General features: G+C 38.0%; 1 protein-coding gene across 5 annotated transcripts in view; it reads left to right on the forward strand.

Moving 5' to 3' along the window:
- The window catches only part of LOC130921337 (inositol 1,4,5-trisphosphate receptor type 1), a 156,628-nt gene that overhangs the window by 30,072 nt on the left and 114,066 nt on the right, over positions 1 to 12,490 (forward strand). For all 5 annotated transcript variants that reach the window (XM_057845087.1, XM_057845083.1, XM_057845085.1 and 2 more), the window contains exons 11-24: positions 812 to 856; positions 4,668 to 4,822; positions 4,921 to 5,020; positions 5,133 to 5,293; positions 5,378 to 5,519; positions 5,604 to 5,762; positions 8,064 to 8,236; positions 8,419 to 8,538; positions 8,759 to 8,953; positions 9,447 to 9,698; positions 9,785 to 9,926; positions 10,008 to 10,161; positions 12,028 to 12,218; positions 12,299 to 12,431. In XM_057845087.1, coding sequence (XP_057701070.1) covers positions 812 to 856; positions 4,668 to 4,822; positions 4,921 to 5,020; positions 5,133 to 5,293; positions 5,378 to 5,519; positions 5,604 to 5,762; positions 8,064 to 8,236; positions 8,419 to 8,538; positions 8,759 to 8,953; positions 9,447 to 9,698; positions 9,785 to 9,926; positions 10,008 to 10,161; positions 12,028 to 12,218; positions 12,299 to 12,431 — 2,122 coding nt within the window. The remainder of the gene's footprint in view (positions 1 to 811; positions 857 to 4,667; positions 4,823 to 4,920; positions 5,021 to 5,132; positions 5,294 to 5,377; positions 5,520 to 5,603; positions 5,763 to 8,063; positions 8,237 to 8,418; positions 8,539 to 8,758; positions 8,954 to 9,446; positions 9,699 to 9,784; positions 9,927 to 10,007; positions 10,162 to 12,027; positions 12,219 to 12,298; positions 12,432 to 12,490) is intronic.

Here is a 12,490-nt window from a genome sequence, read left to right on the forward strand (position 1 = left end):
TAGACGTTCAATCCGTTGTAAGTGGGAGGGTGGCAGCGAATAAACATTCTTTCATTCGCTGCTATCCCTCCCACTTCAAGTGGATTGGACGTCTGCTAGTGGTAAACTCATTCCAATTCACAGCAAAAGCTTGTTTTTCTGTTTATTAGTTGTTTGTAGAATAAACTAGAATGAAGTGCATCGATAATCGTTGTATCGCCATATCGTCAGATCATCGTTATCGTGAGCTTTGCATCGCAAATCGTATTGTATCGTGAGGTACCAAGAGGTTCCCACTTCCAACCAGTATAATATTTTTTTTTTCTCCTGGAGAAATAAAACGGACTTTTATGTACGCCTAGACATAAAAAATACAGTGCACATTATAGCAAACCTGGTTTTAGCCTATTATGAATCAATTATTCATTAACTGGTATGCAAGATATTACCGGTATGTTGGTTACGAAAGTAACTTTGTAGTTTGATGTTTATTTTTTTCATTTGTTTTTATTAGCATTAACTTTCATTTTGTTTTACTCTGTTCTCTGCATATTGCTAACCCGGCACACAAGATTGATTGCTCAATATAACTGCTATGAATATATTCCACATGATGAATCAGGAAGGCTTGCAAGGCTAGCATACTGCCCTACCTGGAAATCAAGTTTTTATTATGATTATTATTAATTTGGAGAAGTCAAACCTCAGTAAAATACCATGCCACTCAACTATATTGTTGGTTCAGTAAATGCAAATTGTTCTTTTAATTTCATATTCAAGTATTGAAGTCATGTTTGAAGTTAGGGTACCCAGGTAATGTGTTTATTTGCAGGTGAATCCAGAATATGAAGAGGAGGTTATCGATTCTCATGTTTCTGTAAGTATGACACACACCTCTCACATGTATGACCCTACAAACTGAGGAATTTACCTCTCAAAACAAGGAACAATGTTTTTATGTTGCACAATATAGCAAACAAACCAAAAATATTACAAAGCAGGCTTATTACAAGACTTTTATAGACTATTATTAGACTTACAGGGTTATGTACATACATTTGTTGTCATTATTTACATTTGTGTGTACTGGTCTCCAGCAGGTGGCAGTAATTTACAGGTAATCCTTCGCTAGTCACTCTTTGCAAGTAGTCTACCATCTTTATCATGAAGTAATGGTCTGAACAACTGGAGCAAAACGACATCTCTTGTTTATTGTAAAAACTGCCTTCCATATATCGTCGCTGTAGTTTTATCCTAAACAACGCTGCTTCTTAAAGTGCCATACAACTTTGACCAGCTTTTTGTTAAGTTGGCATCTTTGTTGTTGTCAGAAAAATAATGCTTTTTATTTACTGAACTACAGTGGCTTGGAAAAGTATGTATCGACTTTTCCACATTTTGCCATGTTACAACCACAAACATATGTATATTTTATCGGAATTTTATATGAGGGATCAACAACACAAAGTAGCAGATAACTGCTGCGGAAAGAAAATTACACATGGTTTCCTTTGTTTGTTTGCTTGTGTTTAAGAATTTTTGAAACTGAAAAGTATGGGGTGCAAAGGTGTCCGGCCCCTTTTTGCTGAGTGTATCTAACTGCCTTCAGAAGTTGCCTGATGATTGCTGAAGGATCGAATGCTGACTTCATGACTAATTAGTCCGCCTGAGTGCAATGCAGTACAAATACAGCTGTTCTGTGATGATCTCAGCTATTTTGTAAGAAATATTTAGGAGTAAACAAGGGAAAGAAGAAGAAACAGCATCCTAAAGGCCAAGGAGCACACTGGGCAGGTCAAGAATAAAGCTGTAGAGAAATTTAAAGCAAGGTTAGGCTACAATAAATTGGTTTAAGCAAAAATGCCTATGCCAGGATAACAAAAAAAAAAGACTTAAATATTATTATATGAATTACAATCATATTTTAAGACAAATCGACTATATACAACAATTTGGCAAAGCGCAGATGACGAGAAATCAGTCTTAATCTGCCGTTTAGCTAGCCTACAATTATAGGGCTCTAGTGTCAGCAACAGGAGGATGACGTCGTCAGGGTCATGGTTTCATCTGATTTAGAATTCAACCAATTGAGGGGGAATTATTTAGAATGAGGAAAATGCGACAAAGAGAGCAGCAAAATGCCATTGTTTGTCTCTCTACTCCAATATTTTTACAGGAAATTCTTTTTATCGAAGTATTTTCCCCGAATTGCTAAATAAATGGTATGGTCATGACAAAAAAACAGTCTTGTGCTAAATGGAATATGAAATATAAAAAATGTATTTATTCGGTATGACATTGCAAAATTACTCCATAATGGTCAAAACTGTCCACTTTTTGCACCTTCCAAACTATATTTTATGGCTCTGGAGTTAGTCCGGCTTTTGCCATTTCCCTGCCCCGGCTTCGGAGAGCGTAAACAAACTAGGAGGCGTGACAGCTAGCCGACATACTAACCTGAACCGAGAGATGTTTCAATGTCTTTTTATCGGCTTTCGAAGCGGAAAATCACACAAAACTACCTAGGATCATGTCACACAGCGGCGGGGTTGTCGATTGTCTTCACCAATCGGCAACCTGCCCGGCGGCGGGCAAGTTACAGCTCGCCGGACTTGTTCCCCTGCTGCGGGCAGGAGAGCCAGGGAAGCAGCTGGACACCTGACCGACGTCGGAGTAAAATAATGCTTTTCTACACTGCGAAGACTTAAATAGTGAGAGAACGGCATCCAGTTGTTGTGCAGCTAAAATGGCAGGATGTGTCTGAGGAGAACTTTTCTACATGTCCGTCCATGATCAAATGTAAGTAAATAGTCCTTTATATAAAGAAAGTTTGTAGTGCTTACTTTGTAATCGCTGTATTCATGGCCATTTTTAACACAAAGTTGCAATTTCTGATTAAAGCGCTCTCTGGGCGGGCACGCGAAGGACCGAGGGGGGTGTGCGGCCGAGTGGCATTCTCGGTGGACAATCAGCCACAAAATGCAAGCCATCTCCGTATTAAAACGTGTGCCATGGTCCCAGTATTTAACATAATACAAAATACGATGTTTACTCACCCTCGTAAGTCCTATGGTCCCACAGTAGTAGGGCTTGTTTTGGCCAATATCGGTGGTGAAACCCAAAAAGGCTCACATGCCTCTCCCTGGTGCAGCAACAATTTTCTGCAGCACATTTGGCTGGTGTGATGCAAAAAATAAACGATTTAATCCGCAAAATCAGCTGAATCCGCTGTCCATCTGCATGCTACAAAGCAATGCTGTATTGTGAGATGCTGACCCGAGTGACGTCACATCCGTATTTGTCCTAAGTCCGAGACTGGAGCCGGAAGTTACTCATTTTCATGGTGTGGGATTCAAAAATTGAATAGATAAAATGATCGCTTCCACACACATCCAAGCGGTCCATTTCATTCAGGAGCATAAAACACCGCGTGAAATATGTGTCATACGCACTTTAAGCAAAGGGTATTCAATTGTTAGAATGGCCCAGTCAAAGTCCACCCCTAAATCCAATTAAGAGGCAAGCTCTGAAAATTGCCGTTCACTAATGCTCTCCATCTAATCTGACTGTAGTTTGAGCTGTTTTGCAAAGATGAATGGGAAAAAAACTCAGCTTTTGGATGTGCAAAGCTGGTAGAGACCTACCCCATTGCAGTTGTAATTGCAGCAAAAGGTGGTTCCACAAGGTATTGACTCAGAGGTGCTGAATATTTTTTCACACCTCATTTTTTTTTTTTTGTAGTAAAATAAATAATATATAACATTATTTATACTCTACAGTTGTATGCCACTTTATGTAGCTTTTCACATAAAATTCAAATAAAGATATATTTATGTTTGTGACTGCCACGTAACAAAATGTGGAAATATTCAAGGGGTACAAATACTTTTGCAAGACACTGTACATTTCCTGCTCCAATGCCCACACTGAAATCAGAGAAATCCCCTCACTGTAATACAACTGGATACCGGTTCTCTCGAGAGGCTTAATTAAATATGTTTTAGTTAAAATATAGAGTTCTGAGCAGGGCTGTCAAAATTATCGCGTTAACGGGTGGTAATTAATTTTTTAATCACGTTAAAATATTTGACGCATTTAACGCACATGCCCCGCTCAAACAGATTAGAATGACAGCACAGTGTAATGTCCACTTGTTAGTTGTTTTTTGGTGTATTGTCGCTCTCTGCTGGCGCTTGGATCCGACTGATTTTATGGGTTTCAGCACCATGAGTGAGCATTGTGTAATTATTGACATCAACAATGGCAAGCTACTAGTTTATTTTTGATTAAAAATTTTACAAAACGAAAACATTAAGAGGGGTTTTAATATAAAATTTCTATAATTTGTACTAACATTTATCTTTTAAGAACTACAAGTCTTTCTATCCATGGATCGCTTTAAGAGAACGTTAATAATGTTAATCTCATCTTGTTGATTTATTGTTATAATAAACAAATACAGTACTTATGTACCGTATGTTGAATGTAAATATCAGTCTTGTGTCTTACCTTTCCATTCCAACAATAATTTACAGAAAAATATGGCATATTTTATAGATGGTTTGAATTGCGATTAATTACGATTAATTAATTTCTAAGCTGTAATTAACTCGATTAAAAATGTTAATCGTTTTGACAGCCCTAGTTCTGAGATAATACATAAATAAATACATGGTTTCTGCTTCCAGTTGGATTTGGAGCGGGAAGCCTTGCGGACCAATTTGAGAAATGTACAAGATAAAGTGATGTACACACTGGTCTCTGTTCCTGAAGGAAATGACATTTCTTCTATATTTGAGCTGGACCCAACCACACTAAGGGGAGGAGACTCACTAGTACCCAGGTAATCTAAATTATTATGCCGCATCATACTGTATTTGTGTCTTTGGCTATGGTGGCAAAAGTAGACATTAAATCAATACTATGTATATATGATTTCAGGAATTCATACGTGCGCCTCAGACATCTGTGTACTAATACGTGGGTCCACAGCACCAACCAACCCATTGACAAAGAGGAAGAAAAGCCTGTCATGCTTCGTGTAAGGGTGTAACGTCATACATTTACAAAAAAAACCTAACAACTTTGGAAGGATAGAATTCATGTACGTCCTTATTCCTTTCTGAAATTCTGTGCACCTTCACTAATCACAGATTGGCACATCTGCCTTGAAAGAGGACAAAGAGGCCTTTGCAATTGTACCCGTCTCCCCAGCAGAAGTGCGAGACCTTGACTTTGCCAATGATGCTAGTAAAGTGCTGGCATCCATTGCTGGAAAGCTTGAAAAAGGCACCATCACACAGAATGAGAGAAGGTGCAAATCCCTTGCTGAGTAAAAGATTAAAACATGCATTTGCTCTTTGAAATTTATATTTTCTTTCTTTGTGTGGACAACCAGAGCAGTCACAAAACTTCTAGAAGATTTGGTGTTTTTTGTGGTTGACATTCCCAACAATGGACAAGATGTTCTTGAGATTACAGTCAACAAGCCGAACAGAGAAAGGCAGAAACTCATGAGAGAACAGAATATTCTCAAACAGGTACAATTCACATAATTGTGTAATGTCAAATAATTCACTGGTAACCGCTTCATCAGGTCTCATAGACATGTTTCCTTTATTGAGATCTTCAAGCTGCTTCAGGCCCCCTTTACTGACAGTGGTGATGGTCCAATGCTGCGATTGGAGGAGCTCGCTGACCAACGGCATGCCCCTTTCAGACACATCTGTCGACTCTGTTACCGGGTTTTGCGTCACTCCCAACAGGACTACCGCAAGAATCAGGTACAGGTTTTTTGGTCCACAAGATCTGTTTTTTTCTATATTTGTGGTATGGCATTATGTCTGCTTAAAAGCAAATAATATTTTATCTTCTTAGAAAGTTGGGAGGATTTATTTACCTGCTTAACTTGTTTCAAATACTTCCTGTAGTCTTCTTCAGAAGTGTCATCTGGTGATGAAGTTACTTACTCACTGTTTATGTGGGTTTGTCATCCAGTGAGGGCATAGGGACTGTAGAGACATAACACTACCAACTTTTCAGGATGCTCAAACTGTCCCCAACAACTTTTAAGCAACCTTATTTGCATTATATAATGACCTCAGTTATATAGGCCGTTTTGATTGTCCTCCCATATGTTGTCAGGATAGAATTGACCCTACCATTATTAAGTGAATTACAGTACTTTATTTATGTTCAGGCTTATATTGACTGATTTGACTCCTTTTCACTTGCCGAATGTGCCAGTCCATTTTTTTCCCCCTCGCACGCACGTTTGATTGGCTGATGACTTGATTCCCCCATGCACACACACATTCACCACCCCACACAAACAAAAATATTATATATTATATACTGTATAATATATGATATACAATATACTGTGTATACTGTATATATTTTTTAAATTTCATTTATGTCGTCTTAAAGAAGCCCGAAGGAGCTTTCATTTTTTGTTGAGTTTGGCTGTGCTTGTGGACAAAAGCAGAAGTGTTTTACCTGAAGGAAGGCTTCATTTTAATTTATTTTGTTATTCCCTAAGAAGGTTATTTGTTTATATGTATTTTTTTTAGACAGACAATTTTGAGTGGTATTAAGACAAATGTTTATTTTTTTGCATTCCTGGATACCTAAGAGATGATTAATTAACAAGTTTCTATTTATGTGTATAATTTGTCTTCAAATAAAACAATTTAAATTTGCTAATAAAATCCTGACATTTATTCTGGAATATTTCAAAATGTTTCTTTGGTAGTTTTTGAAAACAAAGGTTTAAATCGAAAGATGTATCACCTGAACCAATATGTATACTGAACCAATACATATGCACCGCAAAAACTCACCTCCTTATAAAACTGGAAGAAAAAAAAAAATCCCTTGTTTTCAGTGTAAATCTACTATAAATTAGTAAAATTATCTGCCAGTGCTTCAGGTAAATTTTATTCAGATTTCTTGAAATAAGAAAAATAGCTAGCTGAAAATATTATATACTTATATATACTTATTTTAAGCAAAAGTTTGTTTATTTAATCTAAAAAGAAAAACAAAAAAACGTGTTTGTCAGAAATGTTCTTAATTAAAGAATAAATATTGTTCAAAACGTTATTGGAAAGCATTTTTTTCTTGATTTAGGTGAAAAATGACCGACTTTTGGTCTTAATGAGAACTAATTGTAATATTTACTAAGAGTAAGTGGAATGGTCTGACACATTCATCTGTCAACTAGCCATTAACACTAAAAACAAGATGGAGAAAATTATTTGAGTAGATTCAAGAAAAATTATCAGATTGAGATGTTATACTGTAAATTTCCAGTGTGAAAGTTAGAAGTCAATACAGATTTATTTTGCATTAATCATTTAGCCTATCAATTAATTAGGTTCTTATTGGTGAGAAATGAAGCCCTGACCGCCGTTCACCCAATCTCTTTGGTCTTGTGCCGTCCCCAGCAAAAAGTGTACATACAGGTTATGCAGTTATTCGTCCCTACCAATACTGAGACCAAACCTAAGCCCTTGAGTGAGGGGAACTTGTAATTTCTACTTGCTAATTTCTAACTGCTGACTTAAATTCCAATAACTTAATGGTATTTTAGCTGTAGTTGCACTGATGCGATTAGCAAAATATATTTCTCTTCATATTTGATTTGAAATTTAAGACGTATTAAACTCATCGTGGTTATGTCATTGACATGACAAAAATGTCAACAAAATATTTTCATTGTCGTTAAGAAAAAGACTGTAGGCAGCGTGTTACAGTGACATTTAGCTCAACAATGCCATTCGCAAAAACATTTTATTAAACATGCAACTTCATATACTCGTGTCACAACATTCTGTACTTCAGCGTCGTGAAGGCAGTGGGACAAGTGCACTTTTATTCAGACCTCATTCTTTGTTGGCTGTGATGAGTCAAGGAAAAGTTGTCATTTTTCCTATTTCTAACTTACTAGGCCAAAAATATACGGGTCTAGCTTGAGATCTAATTGCTGTGAATGTGGCCCGCGAACAAAAATGAATTTTAACACCCCTGGATTAGCTCAAGGAGTGAATCAGCACTCATGGTCTGCCCGTCTGCTTCCACAGGAATATATTGCCAAACAATTTCGTTTCATGCAGAAACAAATTGGCTATGATGTTTTGGCAGAAGACACTATCACAGCTCTCCTGCATAACAACCGCAAACTATTGGAGAAACACATTACTGCTGCTGAGATTGACACGTTTGTCAGCTTGGTACGCAAGAACCGAGAGCCCAGGTTGGTTAACGAGTCCGTATGAACCAACCAGCATGGAAAACCATTGATTTGATTCTAATGTATTTTTGATGGATTTTTCTTTCTAATATAATGCATTTGCAGATAATTATTATTTTGTAGGAGGAATGATTTTTCTTATGTATATATATTTCTTTTACCTGGTGTCTTTTGTGTATGTTCAGGTTCTTGGACTACTTGTCGGATTTGTGTGTGTCAATGAATAAATCCATTCCGGTGACACAGGAGCTGATTTGCAATGCTGTGCTGGATCCAGCTAATGGAGACATTTTAATTGAAACCAAGTATGTCTTCGCTCCTCTAAAAGGGAGCCCGAGTGAGCTGTACAGTATAATGACAAAAATTTAGTGCAGGGTGTATTTTAATTAATTACTTAAAATCATTAAAATTGTCATTATAAATATGGAATGTACTCATCAAAAAAAAAAAAAAAAAAAAAAAAAATTACCATTGCCAGCCATTGTATCGTTATCATTTTGCTTCTTCCCTATTTTCCTCCTGCAGACTAGTGTTGTCGAGATTTGAGATAGAAGGGGAAGCGCTTGGCGACAACTCTGAGGAGTCAGAGGAAGATGAGGAAGAGGTTTGGTTGTTCTGGAAGGACAGCAATAAAGAGATTCGCAGTAAAAGCATCAGAGAGTTGGCCCAGGATGCCAAGGAGGATCAGAAGGAGGACCAGGAGGTGATCAGTTACTATAGGTAGTTACTGGCCTTTTGTTTCCTAAATATCACCAGGGCCGGCCCAGCCTATATACAGACTATGCAGCTGCTTAGGGCCCCTAATCTAGCAATTGTTTAATTTATATTTTATTTTGTTTACTACAGTTTGCTTTATTTGACTTTTGTGAGTTTTGATACTTGATTACAAGCTTGAAAAAAAAAGTTATTCCTTAACTTCTTTCTTTCCTCTTTTAGAAAAAGGTTTGGCTTTTCTACTGTAAGTACTGACAATCATTTGGGGTGAGAAGTTTGAAGTATGCAGTGCAACAAAATCTGATTAATATACAAAATATGGACGTATAGCTTGGATTGCATGTATTGGTTTCACAGTACACTGTGACGAAATGGTGGGCCAAAAATATGGGCCCCTTTGCATTATTTTGCTTAGGGCCCCCAAATGGCCTGGGCTGGCCCTGAATATCACCTTGTAAGGTTTGTTCCATGGTAATCTTTAATACTTCTCTTTTTGTAGGTACCAGCTCAACTTGTTTGCCAGGATGTGTTTGGACAGGCAGTACCTGGCGATTAACAAAATCTCTGGCCAGCTGGATGTAGACCTGATCTTGCGATGCATGTCTGATGAAGACTTACCTTATGATCTGCGAGCTTCCTTTTGCCGCATGATGCTCCACATGCATGTAGACCGTGATCCCCAGGAGCAGGTGACACCAGTCAAATACGCACGACTTTGGTCCGAAATCCCATCTGAAATTGCCATAGATGAGTGAGTTAAAAGCCAAATTATGATCATAATTTGCATATTATCATTATTTAGTCTGCATTGTTCATTTTAATATGTTCTCCTCGTAGTTATGACAATGACGGAACATCTAAAGATGAAATTAAGGAACGATTCTCCCAGACTATGGAGTTTGTTGAGAACTACCTCAGAGATGTTGTTTGTCAGAGTTTTCCTTTCGCAGATAAAGAAAAGAATAAGCTCACCTTTGAGGTGAGTTTAACAATTTAAGCATATAAAACATTGGTTAAAAAAACAAACAAACAAAAAAATACTCCATTTTCTTTTTTTTAGGTGGTAAATTTGTCTAGGAATCTGATTTATTTTGGCTTTTACAACTTCAGCGACTTGCTAAGACTCACCAAGATACTGTTAGCTATTCTGGACTGTGTCCATGTGAGCACAATTTTTCCTTTCAACAAGCTGGAAAAGGGAGATGAGAACAAAGGTATGATCACCCATAAAAGGAGGGCTAAATTACAAATTGCAAAAAATATACAGTGTATCACAAAAGTGAGTACACCCCTCGCATCTCTGCAGATATTTAAGTATATCTTTTCATGGGACAACACTGACAAAATGGCACTTTGACACAATGAAAAGTAGTCTGTGTGCAGCTTATATAATAGAGGTAATTCATTTTACCCTCAAAATAACTCAAAATATAGCCATTAATTAATTAACAAAAGTGAGTACAGCGCATGGTAACTACGTACATCCCAAAATGTCCAAATTGAGTACTGCTTGTCATTTTCCCTCAAAAATGCCATGTGACTCGTTGCAGGAGTGCTGTCAGCATTACTGCAGAGATTGAAGTGGTGGGTGCGGGGGGGGGGGGGGGGGGGCATTCCCACCACCATGCTTGACTTTAGGCATGACACACTTATCTTTGTACTCCTCACCTGGTCGCCGCCACACATGCTTGAGACCATCGGAACCAAACAAATTAATCTTCATCTCATCTGACCATAGGACATGGTTCCAGTAATCCATGTGCTTTGTTGACATGTCTTTAGCAAACTGTTTGTGGGCTTTTTTGTGTACCGTCTTCAGAAGAGGCTTCCTCCTGGCGTGACAGCCATGCACACCAATTTGATGTAGAGTACGCCGTATGGTCTGAGCTAGGGGTGTGACAAAATATCGAAATGGTGATATAACGTGATACTTTGTATCACAAAAGGTTATCGATATGCGCCTGCCAAGAATCGAGATATCGTTTTAAAAAAAGTGTCAATGTCTAAAAAAATTCATATAAAAAGGAACCAACAAGTTGCTACCAAAATCTTCCACCATAAAAGTATCTCCGTTAACTCTAAGGCTGCATTGACGGTGCTCGACGCACAATTCATTTAGACCGGGAATGTTCGTTCATTCGAAACCAGAGCATTCACGGTCATTTTTTCTGATTTTCAGGGCATTTACAGGTCATTTCCTGTTGAGTTTGAGTCACTGCCTATTTATTTGGGTGTTTCCCAGGTCACTTCCTGTTTTATTACTCAAAATAAACAGGAAGGGACCCATAAAATACCCCAAAATCAACAGGAGATAACTGAAAATCAACGGTAAATGACCTTAAATGGCCCAAAATTACCTAATTACCTGGCATTGGCTGCCACTGACGGCCATAGACGTTCAATCCGTTTGAAGTGGGAGGGATGGCAGCGAATGAACGTCATTCGCTGCCACCCTCCCAGTTCAAATGGATTGCACGTCTACTAGTGATAAACTCACTCCAATTCACAGGAGAAGCTTGTTTTTCCTGTTTATTAGTTGTTTGTAGGATATCCGATAATTATTTCCTGACCAATGTATTGATAATCGTTGTATCACCATATCGTCAGATCATCGTTATCGTGAGCTTTGTATCGCAAATCGTATCGTACCGTGAGGTACCAAGAGGTTCCCACTCCTAGTCTGAGCACTAACAGGCTGACTCCCCCACCTCTTCAATCTCTGCAGCAATGCTGACAGCACCCCTGTAACGAGTCACATGACATTTTGGAGGGAAAATGACAAGCAGTACTCAATTTGGACATTTAGGGATGTACGTAGTTCCCATGCGGTGGACTTACTCACTGTTGTTGCAGGAGTTTAGATATCAATGGCTGTATTTTGAGTTATTTTGAGGGTAAAATAAATTATCTCTATTATATAAGCTGCACACAGACTACTTTTCATCGTTTCAAAGGTTCATTTTGTCATTGTTTTCCCATGAAAAGATATACTTAAATATCTGCAGAAATGTGAGGGGTGTACTCACTTTTATGATACACTGTAAGTTCTTTGTTTTGAATATACGTGCGTGGTCTTCTAGGCAGTAATGTGATAAGGTCCATTCATGGTGTTGGGGAGCTCATGTCTCAGGTTGTCCTTAGAGGTGGTGGCTTTTTACCCACAACGTCAATAAGCACCTCCAGTGGAAACACTGTAAAATCTCAGACTGAACCAGAGAAACAGGACATTTTGGTCATGGACACCAAGCTGAAGATCATTGAGATCCTCCAGGTACGCAAGTAGCAATTGCAAATACACTCATAATTAAAAGTAACCAGTATGACTCTTTTATATCATATTCTTCGACACAGTTCATATTGAACGTACGCCTGGACTATAGGATCTCCTGTCTGTTGTCCATCTTTAAGAGGGAGTTTGATGAGAGCAACTCCCCAAGTGAATTATCTGTAGCCGGAACAGTTGAAAGTCCAAACAATATGCCAGGTGAGGTTGTTTTTCTTTATCATACATAGAAGTTGATATGGCCAATGATTTTACCAGCT

This window comes from Corythoichthys intestinalis, chromosome 9 (assembly GCF_030265065.1).
Source record: "Corythoichthys intestinalis isolate RoL2023-P3 chromosome 9, ASM3026506v1, whole genome shotgun sequence".
Lineage (NCBI taxonomy): Eukaryota > Metazoa > Chordata > Actinopteri > Syngnathiformes > Syngnathidae > Corythoichthys > Corythoichthys intestinalis.